The 12,687-nt window shown below is 41.6% G+C and overlaps 1 protein-coding gene across 1 annotated transcript; it reads left to right on the top strand.

The window, feature by feature from the left end:
• Window positions 1-12: 12 nt before the first annotated feature.
• NDUFB5 (NADH:ubiquinone oxidoreductase subunit B5) lies at window positions 13-10,909 on the top strand. Its single transcript, XM_077827013.1, has 6 exons — window positions 13-171; window positions 2,673-2,758; window positions 4,260-4,326; window positions 5,814-5,875; window positions 9,704-9,810; window positions 10,682-10,909. Exons 1-6 carry the CDS (start codon window positions 45-47, stop codon window positions 10,800-10,802), a joined length of 570 nt encoding a protein of 189 aa, XP_077683139.1. The 5' UTR covers window positions 13-44; the 3' UTR covers window positions 10,803-10,909.
• The last annotated feature ends 1,778 nt before the right edge of the window (window positions 10,910-12,687 follow it).

Here is a 12,687-nt window from a genome sequence, read left to right as displayed (position 1 = left end):
TGGGGGTAAATGGCCAGCGGCCCCGCCCCTTGCCAGTTTCACACATGGCCGCCATGAGCCTCCTGCTGCGGGCCGCGGCCGCTTTGGGGACTCGCAAAGTCCTGTTCAGGGCGGCAGGCGGGGCACGCGCCTCGTTGCTGGGCAGAAATGTCGTGTCCTCCGGCATCATCGGTATGGAGCCCCCAGGCGGGGGGAGCTCGGTGTCCTCTGTAGTGGGGTGACCTTGGGGAGCGGGGTGGGGGCTCTGGGGACCGGTGTGTCTGCGGAGGGGGCGGGGAGCGCGGGGGGTTGGGTAACTGGGTTTCCTCTGGGGAAGGGGGTACTGTAGGAAGAGCGGCTCCTCTGGAGAGGGGGGATCCCTCTGATGGTGGTGGTGGTGGGCTCTCCTTTGGGGAGGGGCGAGGGGGGCCTGTGAGGAGAGAGGGGGGTTTCCGCAGTAGGGAGGGGGGTTCCTCTTTCTAGTGGTTAGACCATCAGTCTGGAGGACCTGGGTTTTATTCCTGATTCTGCCACTCGAGTTATGTGACTGATTGTGAGATCCAGGCCCATGGGTACCAGCTGGCAAAGGGTTCCACTCCTATCAGGCCTGATAAACTCACTGCACCTAATACACTGCTTTCATAGTATTTGTCTATGAAGACTTTCATGTGAGGCTTTAAATGAAAGCCAGGATCATGCTGATCATTAATATCGTTGTGAAATGTACAAACGCTACATAAAACGTTACGTATGTGTAATGAAAATGTTTTAAGGTCTGTGTCCAAGGCAATGCTGACAAACAGGTTTTGGGTCAGACAAAGGATGTTGATTGGGATTCACATGTCTCTCTTTTCAGAGTAGCAGCCGTGTTAGTCTGTATTCGCAAAAAGAAAAGAGTACTTGTGGCACCTTAGAGACTCAAAGAGAATGCTCAAATAAATTGGTTAGTCTCTAAGGTGCCACAAGTACTCCTTTTCTTTGTACGTGTCTCTCTGTTGGCCATGTAGATTAAGCACTGTAAAGCAAAACAATGAAAGCTCTGTTTACATATGGAATCAATAGGAAAGGTGCATACAAGAAAAGAAAACAAGCCATAAGGCTTAGCCTGGCCATGTGCAAAGACAGTGAACTTTGGGACTGTGAGTAGAAGGCAGAAAAATCCTTCACCGAGGAAGGAAAAGGGCAGTGCTTTTGGCATTTATGAAAGAGGGATCCCAGCCTTGTTGGTTGGAGATGCTGAAAGAAGGCTTTGGTTGAGAATAGACTGCTTTAGACAGGACGGTAGCCTGTTAAATTAAGTGTAATCTCTAAAGTGTGTTATAATTTTGTTTTATATGTAACTTTTCTGTTTCCATTGTCTTTACTTGCTATCACTTAAATCCTAGCCTTTGATAATAAACTTATGATTGTTTTCACTGTAAATATATCTCAATGCTAAGATGTTATATAGGAGCTGACTTTCAGTTAAGTCAAACATGTGTATATACTGTCCTCTTGGGGATAGCGAACCTGATATTTCTGTGAGTGTCCAGTGGTTAAGGGCTGGACACTACAGGGAAATGATTCAAAGAGGACTGCAGTGCAAAGTAACAGCTAGCATAAGCCCAGAGAAGTGATGTTGGGTGGCTGAAGGGCTGGCCATGTCAGAGACACTCCCTGCCTCTGTGAGGGGGAGACAAGGTGACACAATCCTGGGCACCCTTAGAAAGGATCACAGTGACCTTGGGCAAAATACTCATTTTTGGTTTCCCTTTGTGAAAAGGAGCTAATATGATCCTGTGTTACGGGGTGGTCTTTGAGAACTGTAGATGGGAGCTGCAAGTTGTTTAATTTTTTCTTGAAACAGCTAGCTAGGAGGCCTTCTGGAACATCTTCAATTCAAGTCTGTTGTTAGGGACAGTTGGTTGTGTTGTATGCTGCTGCTACTCTTTCCTCTTGCATGTTCTGTTGCTAAAGGTATTTACTTGGAAATGGAGAATTTTCTCATTACTTTAGTCTTGTAATGTGTACCAATGAGAAGGTCCTTGCACTGAGCCACATTGAACCCGCTGGGATTCTTTGGTGGTGCAGAGATCTGCTCATGCTGAGCTAGTGGCAAGGTTGGAGCCTAAATGTCCAGCAGGCCCCCCCGCTTAATGTGTAGTACAGCCAGATATATAAACTTCCTTTTCAGTATCTTAGTCCTTGTGTCTACCTGCTGATTTCATTTCTGTTCATAATGCAGTGCAAAACTGAGAGAGCTTGTAGTCATAGGCGCAGGTGTCCACTTAAGAGTCAGTATGTCACCTCCACTCCTGTTCCACGATTGACCTGGGGGGGTCAAAATTTTGGCCACCCCAGCCGAAACCTAGTAGCATGCTAGTGTGTGAACTTACCTAACTGTAGAGATTTTTATATGGAAGATTCTTGTGCAAATGAAATTTTCTTCAACTCATCTATTTTCCCTCTATGACTTGCTCCATAGAGAGAGTTTTATCTTGGAATATCACCACTTCTGTAACATACAATTGGGGCTAGCTCTAGGAGTCCTGCTGTCCTAGGCAAAACAATAAATACCCTTACTAGCCTGCAGTTACCCACCCCTTACTGAATGTTTTACTACTTTTTTTTTTGCCTGCATTGCAGAGCTTCTCCTGTACATAATCACTGCAAATAGGAAAAGGACATAATAATACCCTGGTTTAATTTTGCAGCTCCAGTACGACATGGAAGCCATGGGAAAAGAATGTTTGTCATCACGCCAACAGATTTCTATGATAAACGATTTCTGAGCTTGCTGGTAAGTTAATTTTTTGTTGTTGCAACTCTTAATGTAACTTAAATAATTTGTAAATGATGGACTGTGTTTAAGGCATTAATACACTCATTCCTATTATTTACAATGCAGTAGTATCCCAAACATATCAGGCACTAGCCACACAAACAAGATTTCCTAGTCCCTATCACGAAGAACTTGCCATTTATAAAGACAAAGATGAGGCAAAGGGATATGTCATACCAGCCAAGTAGTCAGGATGGTGATTGACATCTGTTATGTTAGTGACCTTTTTTCTTTTTTAAATTGTGTGTGTAGTATATGTAAACTAACTATCTTCAATTGGCCCCTTTTAAGCTATTGTTAGTTAACTGCTACTTTTTTATTGTTACTGCTTTAAATCCTTTCCTGTTGTCTTTTTTAATTTTAACTGTCATCTGTTTTCCAGGTTTAGTAATATTTTAGCTCTTGGCTGTTTTAAGTCTTGTAAAACTTCTCCCAGTCCAGGAGCCCCCCATTACTACCCCATAATAAGTGTACCTCCTTCCATCCAGCCCACCCACACCGGAGATTTAGGCTCTGTAGCCCTGATCCAAAGCCCGTTCAAGTCAATGAAAGGATCAGATCCAGTATGTGGGGGAAATAGTCAGTCAGGTGGGACTTCATGGAGTGAGGGCAGGGGTCTATATGACCTCACTTATGCCCTGCAATCACTGATCATTGTATCTTTTTAACAGATTTTATATAAAATATTAATTCTCAGCTTGCAATGGTTTTTTTAAAAATTGCATTTTGACTCAAGTTCAGTCAAAGGTAGTTTTAGTGCTTCATTATAGTTAATCAGCTCCAGGCTTTGAGTAATATTGTTTTACCTAGCAACAGTATTGCCTAGTAATTAGAACAAGAGACTGGGATGGAGAATTTATATGTTGCATTCCCAACTCTGAAACTGATTCAAATTTATAATGTTGTCAAGTCACTTATTTTCTCTGGTTTCAGAGTAACAGCCGTGTGCTGGAAATGGCCCAACTTGATGATCACTTTAGATAAGCTATTACCAGCAGGAGAGTGGGGTGGGAGGAGGTATTGTTTCATGGTCTCTGTGTATATAATGTCTTCTGCAGTTTCCACAGTATGCATCCGATGAAGTGAGCTGTAGCTCACGAAAGCTCATGCTCAAATAAATTGGTTAGTCTCTAAGGTGCCACAAGTACTCCTTTTCTTATTTTCTCTGTGGCTCAATTTGCTATGTTGTAATGATGGGATTAATACATGTATCACCTGGGTCTTGAGGCATGTTTACTGTTTTCTGAAATGCTTTGAGATCCTTAGCTGGAAACACTAGTATTCCAGTTGCAATAATAAATCATATTTGATGTTATACAGAAGAAATATTGTGGAAGTTCAGATTTTGGTGTTCTAATACAGGAGAGATAATTGTAAGAGTAACTGAGATTTGCAGAAGAAGTGGTTTATTTTTCTGTCAGACTGATCTGGTGTCTTTTTCTCTCCCCCTGCTAAATAGAGATTCTATATATTATTGCCTGGGATACCAGTAGCAGTACTTATAACGTATGTCAACATCTTCATTGGTAAGCACTTCTGTGATGTTTAACCAAGCTACATTGTTAAAGTTGGATAAAGAAAATGAAATAGATTGGATAGTAAATTGAATTTCTTCAAAGGATTGCTTGGAAGACCCTTATCTCTAAAACTGGCTTGGTAACTATGGGTCATGTTTAAGGCTGCATGTCTGTCATGGAAATCACGGCTTCTGTGATTTTTCCGTGACCTCAGTGACTTCTGCAGCGGCTGGTGCAGTTGGCTCTGGCAGCCCCTGGGCCAGCCATACCAGCCTCTGCTGGGGCAGTCTCTGGCCACCGCTCCCTCTCTCTCTCCCCGTCTTCCCCCCAGCAGCAGTAGTTTGGGTGTGGGAGGTGGCTCAGGGCTAGGGCTGGGGCAGGGTGTTGGTGTGCAGCCAGCATGTCCCTGTAGTTCCTAGGTGGAGGGGCCAGGGGGCTCTGCGTGCTGCCCCTGCCTGCAGGCACCACCCTCACAGCTCCCATTGGCTGTGGTTCCTGGCCAATGGGAGCTGCAGAGCCAGCGCTCGTGGTGGGAGCAGTCCGTGCGGAGTCCCCCTGGCCTTCCCTCTCCCTAGGAGGTGCAAGGACATGCTGGCTGCTTTCGGGGAGCCGGGTAGGGAGCTTGCCAGCCCTGCCAACCCCCTGCTCCCCAGCACCAGCGGGGGTTCCGGGCCGTGAATTTTTGTTTACTGCCTGTGACCTGTCCATGACTTTTACTAAAAATACCTATGACTGAAACGTAGCGTTAGTCATGTTATGTAAAAATATACTGAAGGGGAGAATCCAGTAGCTGACCTAACATCTCTTCCTTCTCTAGCTGTTCTATAAAATGCAGGGAAGCTTCGGAGAATTGATCAGCAGTTATACATGTGTCTATTCTCCATTTGATATTCTTGTAGAAGTCATATTTGCATCAGCGATGTTTATGTATGTGCGCAGCAGAGCAGCGCACATAATGAAGAGGATAATGTTTTCTGTCTCAATTTAAATGTATACCTTGTGCATATTCCAAGATAAGTGTACAGAATATGCATTTAACAGGACACTGCCAATTTAAAATCAAAATTTTTCCTGACTTTTCTTTTGACCCTACAATGTAATTAACCTCAGATTGCGTTAATTGAAAGATCAGAGAAAAATGTATTTAATTTTTTTTCATGATTGTTTACCTTGTGATAGCACTTTGGGTACAGTCAGTTTCACTCTTTCCTCTGTATAGTCAGTCATTTCTTTTTGTTGTGTGGGTTAAAATATAGGCATGTGTATCTGTAGAACAGAACTGGCGGGAGGACTCAGAAGCAGGTATAGTATCTGAAACTACTTCCAGACTGTTCCAGCTCACTTTTATTGAAACCAAATAGAATCAAATTGATAGTATCTCTTTAAATACTTTGTTTGTGAAATGCTCTTTAATTGGCCTTTATTGGTATAAGGAAAGTAAAGTGTGTTTCTAAAATGTCAATAGTATTGAACATCCCTCCATTTTCTGTTGTCAGGTGAAGCTGAACTTGCAGAGATTCCAGAAGGTTATGTTCCAGAGCACTGGGAATATTACAAAGTGAGTACAAAACTATGAAAGGGATATGGCATTTCCAGTACACTCCTCCTCATCATACATCAATCTTGGGAGGAAAATATTTAAAATGTGTTGGAAATATTAATGAGGATATCTGCTACTTTATGTGATTGGATCTTCATGCAAATATACAGTTTTCAAATTAAATACATGTTATTTTATTAGATCTTTGTTTTTGGTATTCTAACAGTAGCAGATGCAACTGACCTGTAATGTACATAGCTGGGTAAATAGTAAGAGCACTGTACGTGAAGTTGTGAACATAAAATCCATAAATAACAAAAGCACTCTTACCAAGTCAAGATCTAAATCTCTTTTCTGGTCACCAGTCCATCGGGGTTAGTTTGTTTTGTTTTTGTTTTTTTTAAACATTCCCCTGAGCTCCAGGTCTTGAGATACTACACTTTAAAATTACATTGTTTATCCCATCTGAATGCCTTTCAACGAACAGCAGGAAATTCATACTTTTATAGTAGGACTGTCAATCGCAGTTAATACCTGTTATTAACTGAAAACAAAATTAATGCATATGTTTTTTAAATGGTGTTAATCGCATACATCTGGCTGGGGAGGGAGGCATCAGCTGTGGAGGGACCTGACAGTGTCCGGTCAGGCACAGTAACGCCAATCTGCCTCCGGGGGGGGGGGGAGGAGAGAGGAGAGGAAGTTGCTCCCATCCCGGCTCCAGTGGAGAGATAGGGATCCTGACCCTGCCGTGCCCCAGTGCTCCCAGCTGGCCCTTTGCTCTGGAGATGGGCCTGCCCCTCCACGCACTGTGTCCCAATGCCTCTAGCAAGCCCTTCACTCCAGGGACCAACCTCCCCCACACACTGTGCTCCATTGCCTCCAGCTGGCCCCTCGCTTCAGGGACCGATCCCGTCTCCCCCCATTTTTCCCCCATGCTGTGCCCCAATGCCCCCAGCCGGCCCCTTGCTCTGGGTACCGACACCCTCCCCCCCATGCCATGCCCCATTGCTCCGAGATGGCACTTCACTCTGCAGGGTACCCCATAGAGAACAGGGGCCTGCTGAGCTCAGCCTCCCTGCACTAGCCTCTCCTCCCATGTTCCATGCCGAGTCCCTGTGGTAAAATACACCCTCTCTTGCAAACAAGGGCTCACTCAGCTGAAGGGAGCCCACCTCGCTCAGTAAAAGGAGGTGAGCCTGGAGAGCCCAGTACCAGAAACCACCGTTCCAGAAGCAGCAGCAAGACACCCCCTCCTCCTGCACAAGTCATTTCTTGCTCCCTCCCCCCCACCACACACACATCGTCACTCCCTGTCCTCACAGAACCTCCTCCTGCACAAGTCATTGCTTCTCTCCCCTCCTCCCCCCCGTCACCCATCCTCCTCCAACACTGAATGCAGATTTCTAAGATGAAACTCTCTTCCTGTTTGGACAGGGAGCAAGCCTGGCAAGCTCAAAAACCCAATCCAACAGGAGCAGCATCAAGAATTCACCCTTCTCCTGCACAACTCACACCCCTCCCATCTCCACAATACTGACTTTCTGAGATAAAAAAAATCTTACCCCTTCAGTAAGCCAAGATGCCGCTAAAGGAGACACATGATACAGGCTAACCTAGCAGCAGCAGGAAAAAAAGCCGCCTGCACAATTCACTCCCCTACTGAATGCTAAAATGCTGAGGTAAAATCTTTCCCTATCCTCGGCAAGGACTGAGTGGACTTGTAGGCTATAAAGTTTTACATTGTTTTATTTTTGAGTGTAGTTATCAAAATAATAAGAATAATGTCTGTAATTCTGCACTTGTAAGTTAAACTTTCATGATAAAGAAATTGCACTACAGTACTTGTATGAGGTAAATTGAAATACTATTTCATCTGTTTTACAGTGCAAATATTTGTAATAAAAAAGTGAGCACTGTACACTTTGTATTCTGTATTGTAACTGAAATCAATATATTTGAAAATATAGAAAACACCCACAAATATTTAAATAAATATGATGTTCTTTTATTAACAGTGCGATTAAAACTGCAGTTAATCGCTATTATTTTTTTAATCTCACGATTAATCATGATTAATCTTTTTAATCACTTGACAGCCCTATTTTATAGTATTTGTCAGCAGTGAATCAAAGTCCAATATCTCACAACTTTTCAGAGTTAAAAACAAAGATTTTTTTTATGCCATCAGAAAGCTGAGAATCACAGCCCTAGTGGCTCATGAGATGTTACTTTACAATTGTCACTGATTTTTTTGATGTAGCTATATTTTTATTTTTGTTTTTAACTGGCTAATGATTGTACATAGCAATACACAGACCTCTATCTGACTAGTTCAGTTTACACGGGGATTGAAAGATTAGACAAAAGTTTCCATGTGCAAGCAGCACTTAGTATAAAGATTACTGAATCTTTACAGTAATAGGTTTGGAGTCCATTTTATGGAGATTATGGTAGCAGTTTTTGATTAACTCTATTTCACCAATTGTCTGTCTTTGTTCTTAAAATATGAAACACAGATTTTCCCTCATTTTAACTGTCCTCTTTTTTTTTTATTCCACAACAACCTATTCTATTGCATGTTATCTTGGATAATGTCAAAAATGGCAAATGGGTAACTTTTTTTGATAGGCCCTGTCAAGGTTCCTCCCCCACTCTGAACTCTAGGGTACAGATGTGGGGACCTGCATGAAAAACCTCCTAAGCTTATCTTTACCAGCTTAGGTCAAAACTTCCCCAAGGTACAAAGTATTCCACCCGTGGTCCTTGGAATGGCCGCTACCACCACCAAACTAATACTGGTTACTGGGGAAGAGCTGTTTGGACGCGTCTTTCCCCCCAAAATACTTCCCAAAACCCTGCACCCCACTTCCTGGGCAAGGTTTGGTAAAAAGCCTCACCAATTTGCCTAGGTGACTACAGACCCAGACCCTTGGATCTTAAGAACAATGAACAATCCTCCCAACACTTGCACCCCCCCTTTCCTGGGAAATGTTGGATAAAAAGCCTCACCAATTTGCATAGGTGACCACAGACCCAAACCCTTGGATCTGAGAACAATGAAAAAAGCATTCAGTTTTTTACAAGAAAACTTTTAATAGAAAATAGAAGTAAATAGAAATGAAGAAATCCCCCCTGTAAAATCAGGATGGTAGATATCTTACAGGGTAATTAGATTCAAAAACATAGAGAACCCCTCTAGGCAAAACCTTAAGTTACAAAAAAGATACACAGACAGAAATAGTTATTCTATTCAGCACAATTCTTTTCTCAGCCATTTAAAGAAATCATAATCTAACACATACCTAGCTAGATTACTTACTAAAAGTTCTAAGATTCCATTCCTGGTCTATCCCTGGCCAAGCACAGCATACAGACAGACACAGACCCTTTGTTTCTCTCCCTCCTCCCAGCTTTTGAAAGTATCTTGTCTCCTCATTGGTCATTTTGGTCAGGTGCCAGCGAGGTTACCTTTAGCTTCTTAACCCTTTACAGGTGAGAGGAGCTTTCCCCTGGCCAGGAGGAATTTCAAAGGTGTTTACCCTTCCCCTTATATTTATGACAGGCCCCAATTCTGCAAAAATTTACTCATGTGCTAAACTGTATTAACTGTGAGTAATCCTGTTTAAATTAGTGGTAGTCATGATAGTGAAGTTAAGTACATAAGTGTTTGCAGAATTAGGGGTATAGAGCTTAACATAATTTTTAATTACACGTTATCATGGTAAATGGGACTAGAAAGAATATTTAAAAGTGTGGTCAAATTTCCCTGTCATTATTATTTGTGGGGGTTCTTGCGTGGAAATTATATGAATAATCTAATAGTCTTATTTTCATCTCTTCCAGCATCCTATAACTAGGTGGATTGCTCGTTATCTCCTTGACTCTCCTGAAAAGGAATATGAAAAAATGTTGGCCATAGTTGATATTGAAGCTAAAAAAGCTGACCTAAGGTAAAGATAGGATGGGTTTGCTGAAGCTTTTAAAAGCCAATATGTACTGTACTAAACCATTTCAATTATGATACAATAGTCGAATTTTTCTCTTCAATTGGACATCTGATCAGGGCTTGAAAAATCCTCTGGCCCTTTGTGAGTAAGAAGCTTTTCCTGGCAAATATTGGTTCTAAACCATCCGTTTCTACAGAATGTAACTTTAGTTTAAAAAAAATAATAATTGTAACGATAACTCTTCAAACACAAACCAAGTGTAAACCAATGCAGTTTTATCTTCCTGAGTCAGGAGACAGACAATTGCTGTGCCTCTGCTAATGCTTGTAGATTTGGTCTGGTTTGTTGCTACTGTCCAGAAAACCAGGGGCACCAGTGACATTGTCCAGTATCATGTTAGTCTCATGCTGCTGTTGCTTGGGTAAACTGAGCACTAACAGAGGAGGTGCTAAGCTTCTTGGAATGTTGCTCCTAGACTTTCTTGGTGGAGCCCCTCCCACCTTCATCTTTTACCAGATACCTTCCAGTGAGAAATAACCAGGAAAGTTTTCAGTTCATGATTATGAAGGAGACTACTGTCTATGTTCAGAAATCTCATCAGGTTTTTTATTTTTATTATTATTATTTTATTATTTCTTCAGCTAGTTTACTGAAAAACCAAGTAAATATAATGAAACACAGTGATGGAATATTTAAGACCATGGATAAATCTTCATATTTGTAGTATTGTTCCCATGGTCGTCGTAGAATATAGAGGACCAAATGAAATGCTGATGTAAGAGGAGATGACTCCTTTGATATCAGTGTTTAGTGTGGCCCATGGAAGATGATAAATTACATGCTGAATTTGACTTTCATTTTCCATTTCTTATAGGCTGAAGGAATTAGAGGCACGTCGACTAATGAGAGAGAGGGGAGATGGGCCCTGGTATCACTATGAGACCCCTGATAAAAATCTTATTGATTATTCTGCTAAAGCAACTCCTGACAATTAAGCAGTTAATACACTGTTTCAGAAGGGCACCCACAAATAGCGACTGAATAATGTAATGTGTATCCTGTTGTTACTTGCTGACTTAAATAAAAGTATTCTATTTCAGTATTTTTCAGTGTTGAGTCTAGTAAGTTTTTAAATGGACAAACTTGTTGCTAATCATGTACAGCTTTAAAATGTGTACAGGTAGAGAGAATGGCTCTCATGTCAGTTGCTAATAGTTTGTCTGTTTCCCAAGGGTGTCAGTAGGTAATAATACTGGTTTTGTAACATGTTTCTCCCCCCCCACTCCACGAGGATGGTGGTCACCAGCGCATTTCACACAGGTTATCAAACAGCCAGACTGACCTGAGCTAGATTGGGACAAGTATCTGAGAGGTGAAAGACTCTATTCCATTACTAAACCATCTCTCATATATTCCCATACCTAACTTTAAATGAATTGTATGAGAAAATAAATCATAACTTTATTTTTTATGGATAGTAATAAATGAAATGGAAGTCAAAGCACTTTTTAATATGTGAAATATTTCATAGAATGTAAATTAAGTGGTGTTTTGTTTTTTTTTATTAGATCTTCAGTTCTTTGGAACATCTCAGATCCAAAAGCCCCATCTCCATCACTATAGACAACTCCACTATCTTCCCTGCCAGTCAGGCTCACAACCTCGTTATAATAGTCTTCACACTCATTTCATATCCAAACTGTGGCCATAGCCTTTCATTGCTTCCTCTACATCCCTACAAATAACCTTCCTCACCACTCAGTCCATGCTACTCTCCTCTATGAATATCTTAATTAGCTTCTTGCCTTCCTCCTCCGTTTCAAACCTCCCACCATCGTCTTTAAGGCTCTGCATAACTCAGTGACAGTCTGCCCTTATTTCCTCCTATCTCCAACCATTTCCATATCACCTATGGTCTTTCTAAATGCCCCTTTTATCTCTTTCTTCCCCTTGTGTCTAAACCACCTTCTGAGCTTTGGGCGCCCTCCCTGTAAAGCCAATTCCCTCTGAAAGATACTCCTTCCACAATGCTTTTCAACAATGCTGTGTGGCTTTTTTTTTCTTTAAGCAACATTTAAAAAAATCTGCAACCTCTGTTATGTTCTTTACTATAATTTGTCTGAATCAGACTGTAAGCTCCATTGGGGCAGGGAGTGTCTTCATCCATACAGGGCTGAAGACCCTGTCGGTGCTCAATAAATGCATTTATATTTAAGAAACTCCTACTACAGAATGATACCTTTTAAAATGAAAAATATCTGGGGTAGATAAGGTTATAGTTTAAGGTAACTGAGTATAACACACAACTAATACTTTTTGTCTTCAAAGTGATTTTAAACCCAGCTAATCCTCTCACTAATCCTGGGGAGTTACATATTATCCATGTTTTACAGATGGTGTAATTAAGGTAAAAGTTGGGTGACTTGCCCAAATCCACAGAATTTACAGTATTAACAGGCTACATATTATTTGTATTATTTATTAGATGCTGTTTTGCCTTGTGACATGAGGCAACTCAGTCTTTCCACTTCCATCTCTCTAATGCCACATTTCTTGCTCCATTTTAGTCTTTTTCCACGACAGCAGTATTTTTCCTCATTGGTTTTGTTATATGTCATCTGTTATCCTCCTCTTTTCCATCTTCCACCAGGTAGTATCCAGTCAAGAATTTGACTAGGAGCACAGTTTTTTGACATCCATACATGTCCAAACCACGTCAGCCTTCTTTCTTCAATCATTGTCTGTACAGTATGCTGTTCAATCCTTCATAACAGATCAGCGTTGTTTACTTTATCACACCAGCAGACACCAATTACTCTCTGCAAGCATCTCTGATGGAATTCCTTAAGTTTCCCGTTGTGGCTTTCTAGCATTTACGAA

This window comes from Eretmochelys imbricata, chromosome 9 (assembly GCF_965152235.1).
Source record: "Eretmochelys imbricata isolate rEreImb1 chromosome 9, rEreImb1.hap1, whole genome shotgun sequence".
Classification (NCBI taxonomy): Eukaryota; Metazoa; Chordata; order Testudines; family Cheloniidae; genus Eretmochelys; species Eretmochelys imbricata.
The sequence above is the reverse complement of the archived record's forward strand: the minus strand, read 5'-3'. Positions and strand labels throughout refer to the sequence as shown.